The sequence below is a fragment of the Colossoma macropomum genome, unplaced genomic scaffold, assembly GCF_904425465.1.
Source record: "Colossoma macropomum unplaced genomic scaffold, Colossoma_macropomum, whole genome shotgun sequence".
NCBI lineage: Eukaryota > Metazoa > Chordata > Actinopteri > Characiformes > Serrasalmidae > Colossoma > Colossoma macropomum.
Window position 1 is genome coordinate 41,858,441 of NW_023494793.1, and position 15,353 is coordinate 41,873,793.

The window sequence follows — 15,353 nt, forward strand, 5'->3', positions numbered from 1 at the left end:
GTTTGTTGCATCATGAAATGGTTCTTCAGACTGATGGAGAATGTGCTGTAGATGGTTCTATATAGAACCTTTTTGAAAAGAGTTCTATATAGCACCAAAAAGGGTTCTTCTATTGTTATGATGTCAAGCTTGTAGCAATAGAAGAATCCTTTTTGGTGTCTATAGCACATTCATGCATATTTTCCATCAACCCGAAGAACCCCTTCATGATTTGAGTGTTCTATATAGAACCATCTACAGCACATTCTCCATCAATCTAAAGAACCCTTTCATGATGCAACAAATCCTTTAATCATGCAAATGGTTCTTTGAGTGTTCATGGTTCTATATAGAACCATTTTCTTTTCTAAAGAACCCTCTTTTTAGGCATGTAGGTCAAAGAAGTGGACATTAGAGAAATGTGTTTCACATAAACAGCCATTTTTCTGCCATTTTTGTGATGTGGTGACTTTTATATCTTGGTGTTGATTTAGTGTCATACAGTACTGTGCAAAAGTCAGAGACCACCCTTTCCAGTTAAAACAGTCATTAAGCACAACTTATTATTTTTCAGCATCAGGAAAAAAGCAGAAAACCTATTTAACATAAACCTCAATGACTAAATGCAACGCCAGGTATTTCAGTTTTCAGTGAGTCACTCTTCACCTTTATTCCAGCTTCCATTCTTTTCAGGAGCCTCACTTTCAGCTCCTCAAAGAATCTGCAGACACACCTCCAAAGTTCAGTCTTAGAAGCTGGTTGATCATTTTCTGAAGTAATCAAACACATTCAGTGGTGTTGAGGTCTGGACTCTGGGGTGGTCAGTCCATCGTTCAGCTTCTTTGTTTGATGTGTCCGTCTCCTTTTCTCAGTGAGGTTCTTCTTGACAGCTACACATCCTTTCAGACCCACAGCGCTGAGTCGTCTTCTCACAGTGGAAGGATGGACAGAAACACCTGTGGATGTTTTCAGATCTGAAGCAGCTTGATTTTCTCCTCTCTCTCAAAGATGGAAGCTTTAAGTGCTGTTTATCTGATGGGGGCAGTTTTGGGGTCTACCAGGTCTTCCAGGTGGTTGTTAGGAGACACATTTTCTCTGTAGCTTTTAAAAATTTTTGAATAGTTTGGAATTTCCTGATTTTTAACTTTTTTGCTTTGACTTTTCACTTCAGTATGGATTATTTTATATCTAATCTCCTCAGAAACATCTCCTAAAAATGAATTGAATGATTCATGATTCAGGGAAAAATTAATGAATTATTTTCTTTTTTTAAATAGAACAGTTTAATGTAGTAAATAAACTATGTTAAAGTTTCAAAACATACCTTTCTCTCTAGTCTATACAGTTAATATATGGAAACTACATAAGAATTTACTGTTTTTGTGATGTCACAAAAGCTAACATATATTTACCTATTCCACCTACGGCATTTTAGCCCCTCCCATTCACACTGAAGGAGTGTTTCAGCACGCACTGCTTTTTGAATAATGCACAGCCAATCAGAACAGAGCTCATTTACATATTTCAGTCTTAAAGACGCAGTAACCAAAACAGGGTTAGCACAATGTTGCAAAATGATAGAGTAAAAAAGAACTGTGGGCCTCATTCACCAGCCATTCTTAAGAAGAAATTTCGGTAACACTTTCTTTGAATGTCACCTTTGTAAGCATCTATAAACACATTTATAACATGTTATAATGTATTCATAAGGCATTATAAACATGGTTATAAATATTTATAAAAAAGAATTACACTGAATTACACTTTATAGCCATGTTTATTATACATAATGAATTGTTAATATAATGCATTATAAATAGTGTTAATAACATGTTATAATGTCAGTGCCGAAGAAGTCAGTCCCAGCTTGGAGAGTGTAAAGTAAAGACAAATACCAAGCTAACGGTGGTGAACATTACCTTTCCCACATTGGGTAAAACACTGATGGCAGCTCTAGTTTAAACTCTGACATTTGAAGCCTGTAATGTGCTTTATTATGTATGTTTTAGTGTTTCAGTAAATCCTTCAGTAAATACTTCAACTTGAAGCCTCACTCTGAACACTGGAGGAGGCTTTAGTACAGTACACTTCACTTTACTTAGAGCGGACAAATACCACTTATGAGCTCTTATAATTTGTTATGATCAGTACTTATAATGTATTATGTTAACAATTCATAATGCATAATAAACATGACTATAACATATAATGCATTTTTATAAATATTTATAGCTATGTTTATAATGTCTTATGAATGCATTATAACATGCTATGAATGTGTTTATAGATGCTTACAAACGTGACATTCATAGAAAGTGTTACCGAAATTTCTTCTTAAAACCCACTTACGCAGTTTTCACAAAGACTCTGTCATTCACCAATGCAGGAGCACAAAGGTGAGAACAGTCCTGCGCTTTATGAACACTTCATGAATCTGACATAGACTTTTTCTTAGGATCTTCCTTAAGAACACATTTTAGGGGGCAGTCGTGGGCTGGAGCTTAGGGAACCAGCCTTGTGACCGGAAGGTCGCCGGTTGGATCCCCTGAGCTGACAGTACGTGACTAAAGTGCCCTTGAGCACCTAACCCCTAACTACTCCCCACCGCCCTGGGCAAGTGTGCTCAGTGCCCCCTAGTGTGTGTGCATTCACTAGTGTGTATGTGGTGTTTCACTGCACAGATGGCTTAAAATGTGGAGCTGAAATTTCCCTGTTGTGGGACTAATAAGGGTCACTTACCTTAAGAACATACTTAGGAAGATGTTGGAGAATGAAGCCTAATGCTTTTGTGCATAGCACCAGACCAATGTCATTAGTGGACATCTCCTCACGGGAGACAATAAAATGCAAGAAAAATGTCGAATATAGATTCTTTAAATTAAACAAATACATAGAAGTTGTGCACTAAAATAAACGCCATAATTAAGTGTGTTCTCTGTAGAGGAACTTATTTTCTCTTAGTAAATCAACAGAACATGTAAACATGTAAAACTGAGGGTGCCAAAACTTTTGGATAAGACTGTAGTTAGATTTTAGATTTGTGTATTAAGTGCTGTGCGGTAGAGTCCATGCTAATAGGCTTAAATACCATGAGCACTTTTTAATTATTAATTTATTCACCCAAATACCTCTTTGTACTGACTTTGTTTACAGTCTGACACCTTAAGCTGAACCAGATTGTTTGAAATGGCTTACAGAACTGTAGCACATCTGCTCCCTTCGTCAGTCCAGCGAGCATCACGCACAGCATGCATGCAGTGTTTTTTCAACCATTTTTCTATTGTGTTTTATTTCAGAGATCGTCCCGAGAGACGTAAGCGTAAAAGACAAGTTCATAAAGCATTTTACAGGTAAGAGACTTCAAATGCAGTCATTTATACTTCTCATTGACTCCTGTTTTATTGGTCGTTGTTACTGGGGCTCGGTACCATTCCAGTTTTTATGATATCAGTACCATTGACTTCAGTTCCGATTCCTGAATGATACTGCTTTTGATACTTTCTTTTGAATGACAGGCTGAAAGTGGGTGTGGCTTACAGCAGAAATTAGTAGGAGGTGCTGGAAGTGGTTGTGTTGACTGACAGTAATGGACTGCAGACTAATCTGTAATGTATCTGTCTAATTAAGAAGTGCTTACAATATTAAGATGCATTCAGAATGTAATTTAGACAGCCAATCAGCAGCCTAGCTTTTGAAACAAGCTTGCTTATTGGCTAGTGGATGCTGGTAATAGGGCCATTCTACAGGAACAGAAAATTTTTGTGTCCCTAGCATTTGCAGATATATTACACTTAAAAAACATGTTAGGGTTACAATTTATTTATATTTTTTAAATAAAACAATAAAAACAAATAAAACAGTTATTTTAACAATTACGCCTTCTAGAGCATCAATTTAGCAATATTGGTTTTTAAATCAATTATCTAGAATTCCAAGCACCACAGAAGAGCTCGTCCCCACAGTCATGTGTGAAGGCTGAGGCCATGTTTTGAAGAAAAAAACACATTTTTCTGCAATTTAATCTGTAATCTATGCATGACTATGAAGTATATCAATTAAATGACATAAAGAAAACAAAAGCCAAATAAATATTATAAAATATATAATGAAAGTTGTTGTCCCCAGGAGTCGTGTCACTGGTGTTACTATGTAACAAAAAACCTCTTATTTTGAAATAAAAGTCACACTGATGACATCACTTGACTTCCTTTTACCTATTTTCTGAGGATCTATGAAGAAAAGCACATGGTGAGTCCGCTGTGTCTTTCAGTTATCAGAGATTTTCTCATTCAGCTCATGATTTCATACAAAGCTTTTAGCTGAAGTCACTGGTGTGACCGACTTTATTCTGAGGTATTTGTGAAAAAATAGAACACAAATGGATTAAATTCCATATTTTAGTGGATATTCCATGATTGAGGACATGTGGTTTGATGCTCTGTAGCCGCCATTTTGTAAAATGCATTGTTCATTAAAAATGTCTCTGGTGTTCCTTTATTATGTGTAACACCAGTGAGGATCGGTAACACCAGTGACTCCTATGGACAGATAAAATGTGGACGTTTCTGTAAAGTGACCCAATATCAAATACTTAGGTACTGAAATTTGGTATTATTGAAGTAATTCAGTTGATGCCATAAAAGTACTGAATTTTCATATATAGACTTAGTTATTATCATAAGGCTGTGAATACAATCAGAAAAAAATCGACTGAAATAAGAAGTTTTAGAGAACACAGCTTTGCACTGCATCGACTGATGAGTCTGTAAACATTTTCTTGTGTTTGTAAAGCTGTTCATAAAGTCTTTCCAGCACTTTCATCACATATACTCAAAGTACACTGACAAAAATAGAGCTTTGAATTTACATGATTTTAATGTGTCAGTTGGTTCTACATGAATAAAATCAACACAGTTGTTGTCTTTCAGTTTACTTACTTTGTAGGGACATTTGTTGATGGAACATTTCATGCACAGTCAAGTAAAATATTTGAATTATATAAATTCAATGCATACGTTTATTTTTAATGTACTAAAAATACTAAATGCATCTCAAGCACTTTAAATGTGGACATACACAAAGCACCCAAAGTGCTCAGAGAAAACCTCCAAGGTACTCAAAGTACTCAAAGTTTTCTAAAGTACTCAAGATATTAAGGACTCAAATTTTCCAAGGTACTCAAAGTACCTAAATGACTCAAAATTTCTAAAGTACTCAGAGTATCCAAAGTACTCAAAGAACTCAAAATTTCCAAAGTACTCAAAGTATTAAGTACTCGAAATTTCCAAAGTACTTAAAGTACCCAAAGTACTCAAAGTACTTAATGTACCCAAAGCACTCAAATCATCAGCCAATAAGCAGTCTAGTTTTTGGAACATGCATGGTCATTGGCTCATGGAGGCTGGTAAGTTTGACTACTTAAATATTGAAATGACAATGGATTTTTTTTTATTACAGTACATCTGTCTGTACTGTACAGATATGAAGTTGACTTTTGATACCCAGCCCTAGTCACAACATATGTAAAAATGTGTTAGATTTCTCTAGATTTTCATATGTTAATTACTAATTTAACAAACATCACTGAATGTATGTTAGAAATGCTTCAGAATATTTAATTTTTTTGGTGTCTAGGTGTCAAACGCCATAAACATATATCTCTCTGGTTCCCCCAAATCATGGCAATCTCAACAAAATCCTGCACAGAGTCTCTTTGATTGGTGTGTTATTACATATGACACACCATTTAACCTCTTATTGACCAGGGTATATTTCAGTTTGTCCATCTGAATTTACATGACCGAATCGTAAGGCGAATTATTCCGTAACTGCATGAAATAAATGTACATTTTTATTTTATTTTATTATTTTTTTTGTAAAAGGTCTCAAATTAACAAAACGTGTTTTATGATCACACATGTTGCTATATGCTTACAATTTACTGCTGAAAGCCAAAAATCTTAGACGCTCTTTGTATTATTTTATTAAAATAATTTGTACAGAGCAGATCACTGAAGAGGCGCCGTCTGTTTATAGTTTATAGCCCAGATTTGTGGAAAAATGGGTCGACTTTCAGATGACAAAAGTGAAATCGTTCCATTCACACAAAGCTGTGCAGCTGGTGTCCTGCAGTACAAACCACATGTATACAGTTGACAAGTGAAAGCCATGCTAGGTGCATTTCACCATCCAGCAGCAGGTCAATAGGAAAAGCATGTTAAAGCTGATTACCGGTCTCAGGACTCCGGCCTAACACCACCGGCTGCAGTAATTGGTGTAAAATCCATTATCTAGAAGCTCATACAAAGAGCTAGACGTGCTTTACTGGAATCATTAAGTCTCTGCCCTCTTGCAACGTCATGTCAAGCGCTAACACGCACTAATTCTTCCTTTTGGGTCTCTGCACAGCTAAAGGGGGGTGACTCGGTTTTAGAAGCAGGAGACTCTGACATCATCAAGTCTCTCCACTGATGGGAAAAAAACTTGATATCTTGTCACTGAATTGTAAAATGCTGCGGTGAAGCATAGAGAAATTATAGGAGAGTGTCCTCATCTTACACATGGCGTGCTTTCAGTCTCTTAATGCTCTTAACTGTTAATGTTCACCAATTCACAAAATCTTAATCCTGATTAGAAACTTTCTTTCTCTCAAGCAGGACCAGTCAAGTTCTCATCCGAATGCAGGACGCATTTTCATAGAATTTACCACAACACAAGGGATTGCGCAAGGCCAGCATGTATGTATGCATTTCACTTTCTCTGGCGTTTGTTTTCAGTCTCTGATATTAAGCATTTGAATGGCAATCTTAATAGAAATTATTCAGTATCTACTAGTAATTATTTAGTAACCACTATGAATTATTCAGTAAACACTGTATTTTAGGTGACTACTAAGAATTATTCATGAAACACTATAAATTAGTCAGTATCTCCAAGGAATTATTCACAAAACCAATAAGAATTACTCATTAACCACTGTAAAGTATTCAGTATCTACTAAGAATTATTCAGTAACTACTATAAATTATTCAAGAACTACTATGAATTAACTAACCCCTATGAATTATTCAGTACCTACTTAGAATTATTCATTAACCACTATAAATTACTCACTATCTCCTAAGAATTATTCAAAAACACCAAGAATTATTCAATATCTACTGTGAATTATTCATTAACTACTAAGAATTATTCAGTAACCAGGATGAATTATTCAGTAACTATTCCGAATTATTCGTGAACTACTATGAATTATTTAGTATCTACTAGGAATTATGCAGTAACTAAGAATTATTCAGGAACCACTATAAATTAGTCAGTATCTACTATGAATCATCCAGTAACTACTATGAATTATTCAGTATTTACTATGAAACTAATAGTTGGTTATGTGGTTATGAGTGAGCAATGTAAGTTTGGACCCAGCAACACGTCTTTAGAGTTGAAGGGTATTAAACGTCCCCTCTTTTTAAGGAAGTCATTGTTGTTCAGTAACTTCTCTCCTCAGTCCTCATTTTTTGGCGATGATGTTCCGTCGTATGGTGGCCTGTGTATAGAGTGCAGCTCAGTGCAGGGGAATGCAGAGGGAGGTTTGATTAGATCCCTCATTTCAAAACACTCTAACCTTGTGCTTTGTTTGTGGAGGCTTGCAGAAATGCCAGACGTTATCTGTAATCATATTTCAGTGTAAATGATCGAGATACAGTGTTTTGCTGCAACTCCCAGGGTCCTCCTCCACCCTGAGGGAGGACAGGGAGGTTTCCTCTCCACACCACCTGTCCTGCAGCCAAAACAAAGAAAGATATTCAGTTGTTTTATTTGTAAAGTCTGTGTGGCAGAAAATAATGGTTTCATTAAAAGAAAATGAAGAACAGGGGAAAGTGGGAAAGGTCTTCCGCAGGGACGGTGGTCGCAGCTGTTCCAACCAAACACAGCAACACAACTGAGGCCGCAGCACGACGGTTCCTCAGTGAGGGAACTGCACCTGATTCAGCTCAAGGAGCTGGATAATGAGCTGATGAGCTGAGTCAGGTGTGTTTGAGTGGGGAATACACTAAACGGTGCAGTTCTGTGGCCAATCTGGTCCAGATTTGGAGTATTTTTCCACCCTACACTGCCTGTCAAAAATATGGGGAACTTCTTATGCTTCAAAATGTTTGAGCTTCTTAGATCTTTGCATTTTCTTCTCAAAGAGAGTGTAACATCCAACAAAACCCCTACCATGGGAATAAATCCAAGGCCCAGCTTAAAGTTTCAATATGTGCTCCTGACAGAAGTTCAGAAAAGAAAACCATCCAATCATTGTTTAGATAGACCTTGCTCTTTATAGTAAGAAACGGTGATGAACATGAATGTTGAAGATAAATATACAGATAGGATTAGCATAGAGCTGCTTTATGTTAATAAAACCTATTGAGGCCTAATTTCTGCATAATTAAATGTTAAATGTTCAGAGTGGTTTGGCGTGAAACGCTCTGTTCTAGTGAAACTTCCCGAGTCAGCATTGTTCACAGTGGTGGCGATAGGAACCAGACGTCCACCTCTAAAAGCTCCCTCACAGAAAGTTGTTATGAATACACTGTCTTATGTCTGAATTATTGTTTTATGGCAGGTTTGTGAAGTTTTTAGGTTTTGGATAGTAAATAAAATGTCTGTATTTGTGTTGTAGTCATGGCGACCCCTGGTTCCTATCACCACCACTGTAAAGACATCTGAACCGTTTCACACCAAACCACTCTGAATCACTCCGTTTACATCTCAAACACTAAATTATGCAGACATTCTGGAAGAAATTGGTGGAATCCCCCCTAAATTTCTCCTTATACACAAAACAAAACATTCTGTCTGAGCAGATCTTTTTTGTTCTCATGATAAGAATCATTACAGTCGCAGCTGCCTCGAGTGAGGATCCAGTTTGTCGGTTTGGGATCAGATGTGCTGCCTTTGTTTTCCCGAACACATGGCCTGTTTCTGTTAGATCTCTGAAACACTTACAGTCACAGGGGTTTGACCTGTTCTCTTCTGCTCGGACGCCGTCCACACAGCCCTCCTGGGTGATTCTCCAACGTCAAGGCCCGTTGTGAAACTCTTTAAAGGCTGAATCATTACTAAAACAGCTGGAAACCTTGGAGCATCCCCAGAAATCACATTAGCTTCTGTTACTGGATGGACAAATGGACGTGATGATGGATGGGCCACTTTCTGAAACGAGAAGAAAGCTGATGGAATTGGTCCTCCAGATACTGAGGGGTTACTGGGGTGAAGCATTGTGAAAGAGCGAGGAAGACGTTAGAAAACATGCATTATAGCTTTGAATCGAACCATAATGTTTCAATGCATGCAGAGCTCTTTCTTGCATTCACTAGTAAAAATGAGAGGTCAGCTCAACTCAAACTGATATAGTAACTGATTTCATGGCTTTTCTTGAGTTGACTCAACTTGAGGACACAAGTTCATCCAACTCAAACTTCCTAGTTGAGTCAAAGTTCTCTTAAATTTTTAAGTTCTGCGTCTCAGTAAGGTAAAACAAAATGTGTTTGTTTATACTCAACTTCCCCAGCAGCCAGGACTCTCTCCATCACACAATCATGCTAGACATTGTGTGACACACTTATGCTTACACACTTACGGATGGCTATGGCATCACTGGGGCTCAAACGCACAACCTCATGTTGGGGTGACCTCTTGGTCCACTGCGCCCCTCAGGAACACACTAAGCAGCTCAGATTATGTGTCTACAGATGTTTAATACACTGGAGAAAATATTAGTTGTTTTAAGTTTAAGCATGTCCTCATCTCATGTGGTGCACCTGTCTAATAACTCATACCGACATCAGGAGGCTGTGAGTTTGAATCCCAGCAGTGCCACAGTTGTCCATATCCAGAAGCCAAAGAGGAAAATATGCCAGACGGGGCTGTGTGATAGAAGTAGCACCAGCTAGTGGGGAAACTGAGTAAAAACATACTCTTTCAGTTTTGTTTATGTAACTGAGATGCGGACCTAGAAACAGTAGCTGGGAGAATTTTTGACTCAACTAAGAAGTTTGAGTTGTGTGAAATCTGGTGTCCTCAAGTTGAGTCAACTCAAGAAAAGCCATGTAATCAGGTAATATATAATTTTAAGTTGAGCTGACCTCTCATTTTTAACAGTGTTTCATTTCCAAGATCTCCTTTAAAAAGTGCCATCAAAGGGAGTTTTTCCACTGTGGAAAGTACTGGAACACTTGGACTTGAGTCTGACTCGAGAAAATTGAGAAAGATTTGTGACTTGACTTTGACTTCCACTCCAATGACTCAAACTTTGACTAAGGCCCAATCCTATTTCATCCCTCGCCCCATACCACTGAGCCCTTAGCCCTCCATGTTGCACGTTCACACCTAGTGGAAGGGTGCCCCGATTTTTGTTGAGATAGAGGGGTAGAGGGAAGTGTTAGAGCTACATGACCCTCCAAACAGAGGTTTTTCAGACACTCCAAACAGAGTGTTGAGAAAAAAAGAAAAACTGGCAAGATGGAGAACAAGAGACCAAAAAAAAAACTCACAATTGTGAGAATTTTCCCTGTTAAAATTACGATAATCACTGTATTATCTTAGTTTAATGTCGTTTCAGTGTATTATGGTCGTTTTCTTCATAACAACCATAAAAAATCGCGAATAGTATGCTAATGTCTCGGCAGCTAGCTAGCTAAATTTCCCGTTCCACCTTAAATGGTCCAGCAGTTCTGATGCCTGAAGCAGCAGCATGTACTTGCTGCTCCATTTAAGGTGGAACGGGAAAATTTGAACAAGAAGCTGGTGAATATCTGACTTCAGCTTCATATCACTGAAGAATTAGGGGTGGGTGATAATAAATAATTGCCCCCCTCTTTGAAGATCATATGATTCCCTAAATGTAACTAAAGCCCAGCAGTGAGGAGCTGAACTTTACCCTCCTCTGCTGTCACTGCAGACTGGCAGGGTCGCCTACAGAGCAGCGCTGGTAGCTGTTAATGAAGTGATGCTCTTTTTATTTGAGGGTCTCATTTCAGAGGGAAGATTTCAACCACTACCCCTTGTAAATCAGTTCCAAAGGGGCAAGGAGACACTCAAAAACAAGGGCTAGTGGTAAAAATAAGAAATGGGACAGGACCTTAGACTTCAGCCTTATGGAAAGACTCAAGATCCAAAGTGGGAGATGTGGAGAGGCCTCTGACTGCAGATGGGACTTTACGCAGCTGCTTACTTTTCATGTGTATGGATTTGTTTCCTGCCATAAATTGACTATACAGCAGCGTCCTCAGATGCCTGTCACTGTGCTTGTGCTAAACTTTCCAGGTGAAATGACCGGTTTCCTCACGGTAACATAACAAAAGAAGAAGCTCTCTCTATTTGACTGATTTTAACGGCTTCTGCAGGTAAAACAAGCGCAACATTCACCATGAGGCCGAAGGTGACTTGTTATCTGCCAGCTTTATATTGGAATTTGTTGTTCCACCTTAAATGGTGCAGCGCTGGAATGTAACTGCTGCACCATTTAAGGCGGAACAGAAAATGTGAAGATGCTGCTGGCGAAAAAAGTTCAGCTTCATACATTCACTGTCATTTTGCTGTCTTTTCTGTAAACTTTGCTCAGCTCGGCTGTTTTGATTTCTGTTGTCAGCTAAATTCAATTCAAACTAGCAGTTGTTTTAAGTGCTGAGCTATTTTTTTTTTTATCCTATGCGCCCAATGTTCCCAAAAACCATCAAAAATTGTATATAAAATCGAAAATTTTATTTTATTAAGTTGAATAGTACGGTAACACTTTCTATGAATGTCACGTTTGTAAGCATCTATAAACACATTTATAACATGTTATAATGCCTTCATACGGCATTATAAACATGATTATAAACATTTATGAAAATGAATTACACTTTATAGCCATGTTTATTATACATAATGAATTGTTAATATAATGCATTATAAGTAGTGTTGATAACGTTATAATGTCAGTGCCGAAGAAGTCAGTCCCAGCTTGGAGAGTGTAAAGTAAAGACAAATACCAAGCTAACGGTGGTGAACATTACCTTTCCCACACTGGGTAAAACACTGATGGCAGCTCTAGTTTAAACTCTGACATTTGAAGCCTGTAATGTGCTTTACTGTGTATGTTTTAGTGTTTCAGTAAATCCTTCAGTAAATACTTCAACTTGAAGCCTCACTCTGAACACTGGAGGAGGCTTTAGTACAGTACGCTTCACTTTACTTAGAGCGGACAAATACAACTTATGAGCTCTTATAATTTGTTATGAACACTACTTATAATGTATTGTGTTAACAATTCATAATGCATAATAAGCATGGCTATAACATGTAATGCAGTTTTATAAATATTTATAGCCATGTTTATAATGCCTTATTAATGCATTATAACACGTTATGAATGTGTTTATAGATGCTTACAAAGGTGACATTCATAGAAAGTGTTACCAATAGTACTTTTAAAATTCTTTTCATATGTAGTGCACTACTCTTTGTGTATACAGTATGCCTGTCATGGTTATCTGTGTAGAATTTTGTATTTTAGTTGTAAGGGTGAAAAAAGTGATGAAAAATAATATACATAGCCGTACATATAAACAATATAAACAATAGCCGTACACTGCTAATGTGCTGTCATTAAAGGCTACAGTACTGTTACCATTATTCAGTATTATGGCCTTGAATTAGCTGAAGAATACAGACTGACTTGTTTAGGACTTGAAGATTAGAACAATTGACTTGGGACTCGACATAAGACTCACCTGTACTGACTCGGGACTTGAATCAAGACTCGACTATCTTGACTTGTGACTTGACTCAGGACTTGAGTATCACAAATTGAGACTTACTTGTTACTTGGTACTTACTGACTTGTTCCCACCTCTGCCTAAACCTAACTATCCTAGGCTAAAGCATACTGCCGCCACAGACATGAAAATGTTTATGGAACATTTATGACTTACCCGTGATTTCTCAATACATGGAAGTAGACATTTGCTTTGACATTTTGACACAGCCTGTTTTGGCTTTCATAGCAAAAGTGCATTGTAAGGAATTCGCTGACCACTGATTATCAGAATGTATATTTGTCTGCAGACCTGCTCTCTCAGACAGATGCACTCTCAGCCCCAATGACGTCACGAGCACATGCACTCTCTGCCACAACAGCAGAAGCCGCCCAACGGCACAGTAGCATTTGGCTGCTTCTGCTTAGTGACATCATCACTTAATCCATTTTTCATCCATAACTCAGCCAGAGAGTTACAATTAATGTGCCTCCCTGTTGAAAAAAGTCGTAGAACCCATTAAAAATGTCTGTTGGTTCCTGGTGGTTTTCAGTAGTCGCTAATGGTATTCTATGTTTTCCTGATGGACTGATATCGCAGTGTAAAGGATTCAAATCATTTTAATCAGGTGTTCTGGGACTGATTACATATACAGTTGTTCATTTCCTAATGGTCTCTAATGGCAACCATCAAGCCCATTCCCATTAGGAAGCTAAACCATCAGGTTTTATTCCTAACGGCTCTAATCATCTTCAGTATGGTTTTCATGAGTGTCAGCCGAAGCCTGTTTGTTTTTTCTGCAAATAAAGTCAACATTATGTTTTATAGTTGTGGTAGATATTATTTTGAAAATGTCCATATTTAATTACCTTATTATCAATACAACAACCTTAATATATGTTCAGTGTAACTCTTGTTGCCCAGCAGTTCGTGATTCAATGTTTTTCCTTATAAAACTGCCAAAAACACTGTCATGGCAGAGCGGCACTGACATCATCAATAGGCTGGCGGTGCATGTCAGGCTGAGAGTGCATGTCTGCAGCCAGACCTTCTCTTAAAATGTGTAAAAAATGTCATACATCCTCTATGGGGTCTCCCTTTTAAACACCTCCTGGTACATCTTTGGACCACAGCTGGAGCCTCTAATTCAAATACTGCCATACAGATAATGAACTGGAAGCTTGAGCTGATGGCAGATAGCAGCGGTTGCTAAGCTGTGATTGGATGGCTGAGAAAAGAAGGCGGAGCTTGGCGGACAGCATAATGTTTTGCTTGACCATAATACAGTGACAGCAATCACGGAAAATCAAATTTCATTATCTTAAAAGATGCAGCTTAATAGATATTCTGTCCCCATTTGATTGGGTAGGCTGGTGATCAGTCTGGGTACCACCAGGCCCACCCAGACCTGACCATAGCTACGCCTTTACTTCCAGGTAGAGGTCTGCACAGGGCCAGTTTTTTAGTCCCATTTCTGCCCACTGCCTCAAGATTTTATCTGCTTCCACAGAAAATCTGCACTGTTTGGCTCCTGCCTGCAGCCCAAAGGTTTTGTCCTGCTCCTGCCCGCTGTACCGTACAGCTGGTTTCTATTAGCATTAAGCTGCTTTCACACTGAATGCAGAATGTGCCTCGCTCACCGGTTGTACATGATTGGGCGACGCTCTCCAATTAAACTAACCTTTCAAGTAGTGACACAGACAACTTGCTCTCCTATTGGACAAACTGAGACTTGGCTGAAGTGAGCTGTGCAAACATTGAAACATTTGAACTTTACATTACTTTACATTACCCTAAAGGCGGCGAGTTGCAGAGCCGTTTTCCTCCGTCTATTTTCCACCGAGCACCATGCTGCAAAAATCTGCGCTTCCCTTTGAAAATAATGTGTTTGATAGTGTAGAACGGTGAATTTGCCACATTCAGAGTAAATTCAGCTTTCGTGACGATTGAAAATGACTGCCATGGGTAAAACTTTCCTTTAGCTGGCTGTATTGTATTTCCACAGCTGTGGCCATCTGACTGTCCGAAATCTCTAAAAGGATACAGTACATGGGTTGTTCACATAATTAGTTGTCTCACAACTATTTGCAATGAGTTTTTAATTTCCTTATTTTTGTGTTATGCATTATTCATATATGCTACTTGTCATGTGATTATCATTTTATTTAGGCTAACCGTTAATTTGTGGGATTGTTAATTGAGTGTGTGTTGTCCTACTCCCGCCTGCTTTAATATGCGGGTGTCTGATTTTGCCACAGCTGAAATCTGGCAACCTTATTTTGTGAGCCTCCACAGAACAAGCATTTTACTCATACTTTCACCCTCGTCAGAAAAATATAAGCTATGTTTGATTCCTAAAGCTGATATTTCTGCGAGCGTGTGAGCGAACAACGGTGTAGTATATTGTTTCAAGTCAGCTAATAAGTAAAACTAACTATAATCAGCAAGCAACATTGCTAATTATCCAGATTAGTCGCTTTAAAGTGACACAAAATGACCAAAAACTTGGCCTAGAGCTGTAAGTTGCGTTGGGTCCTGTTTGGGTCAGTTGTTTTTTGAATGTGCTGTGGAAAAACAGCCTAACTG

The 15,353-nt window shown here is 38.1% G+C and overlaps 1 protein-coding gene across 1 annotated transcript in view; it reads left to right on the top strand.

Annotated features, from left to right (window-relative positions):
• The window catches only part of alkal1 (ALK and LTK ligand 1), a 57,244-nt gene that overhangs the window by 26,717 nt on the left and 15,174 nt on the right, over positions 1 to 15,353 (top strand). Inside the window, exons 3-4 of the mRNA XM_036579584.1 lie at positions 3,276 to 3,329; positions 6,636 to 6,716. Coding sequence (XP_036435477.1) covers positions 3,276 to 3,329; positions 6,636 to 6,716 — 135 coding nt within the window. The remainder of the gene's footprint in view (positions 1 to 3,275; positions 3,330 to 6,635; positions 6,717 to 15,353) is intronic.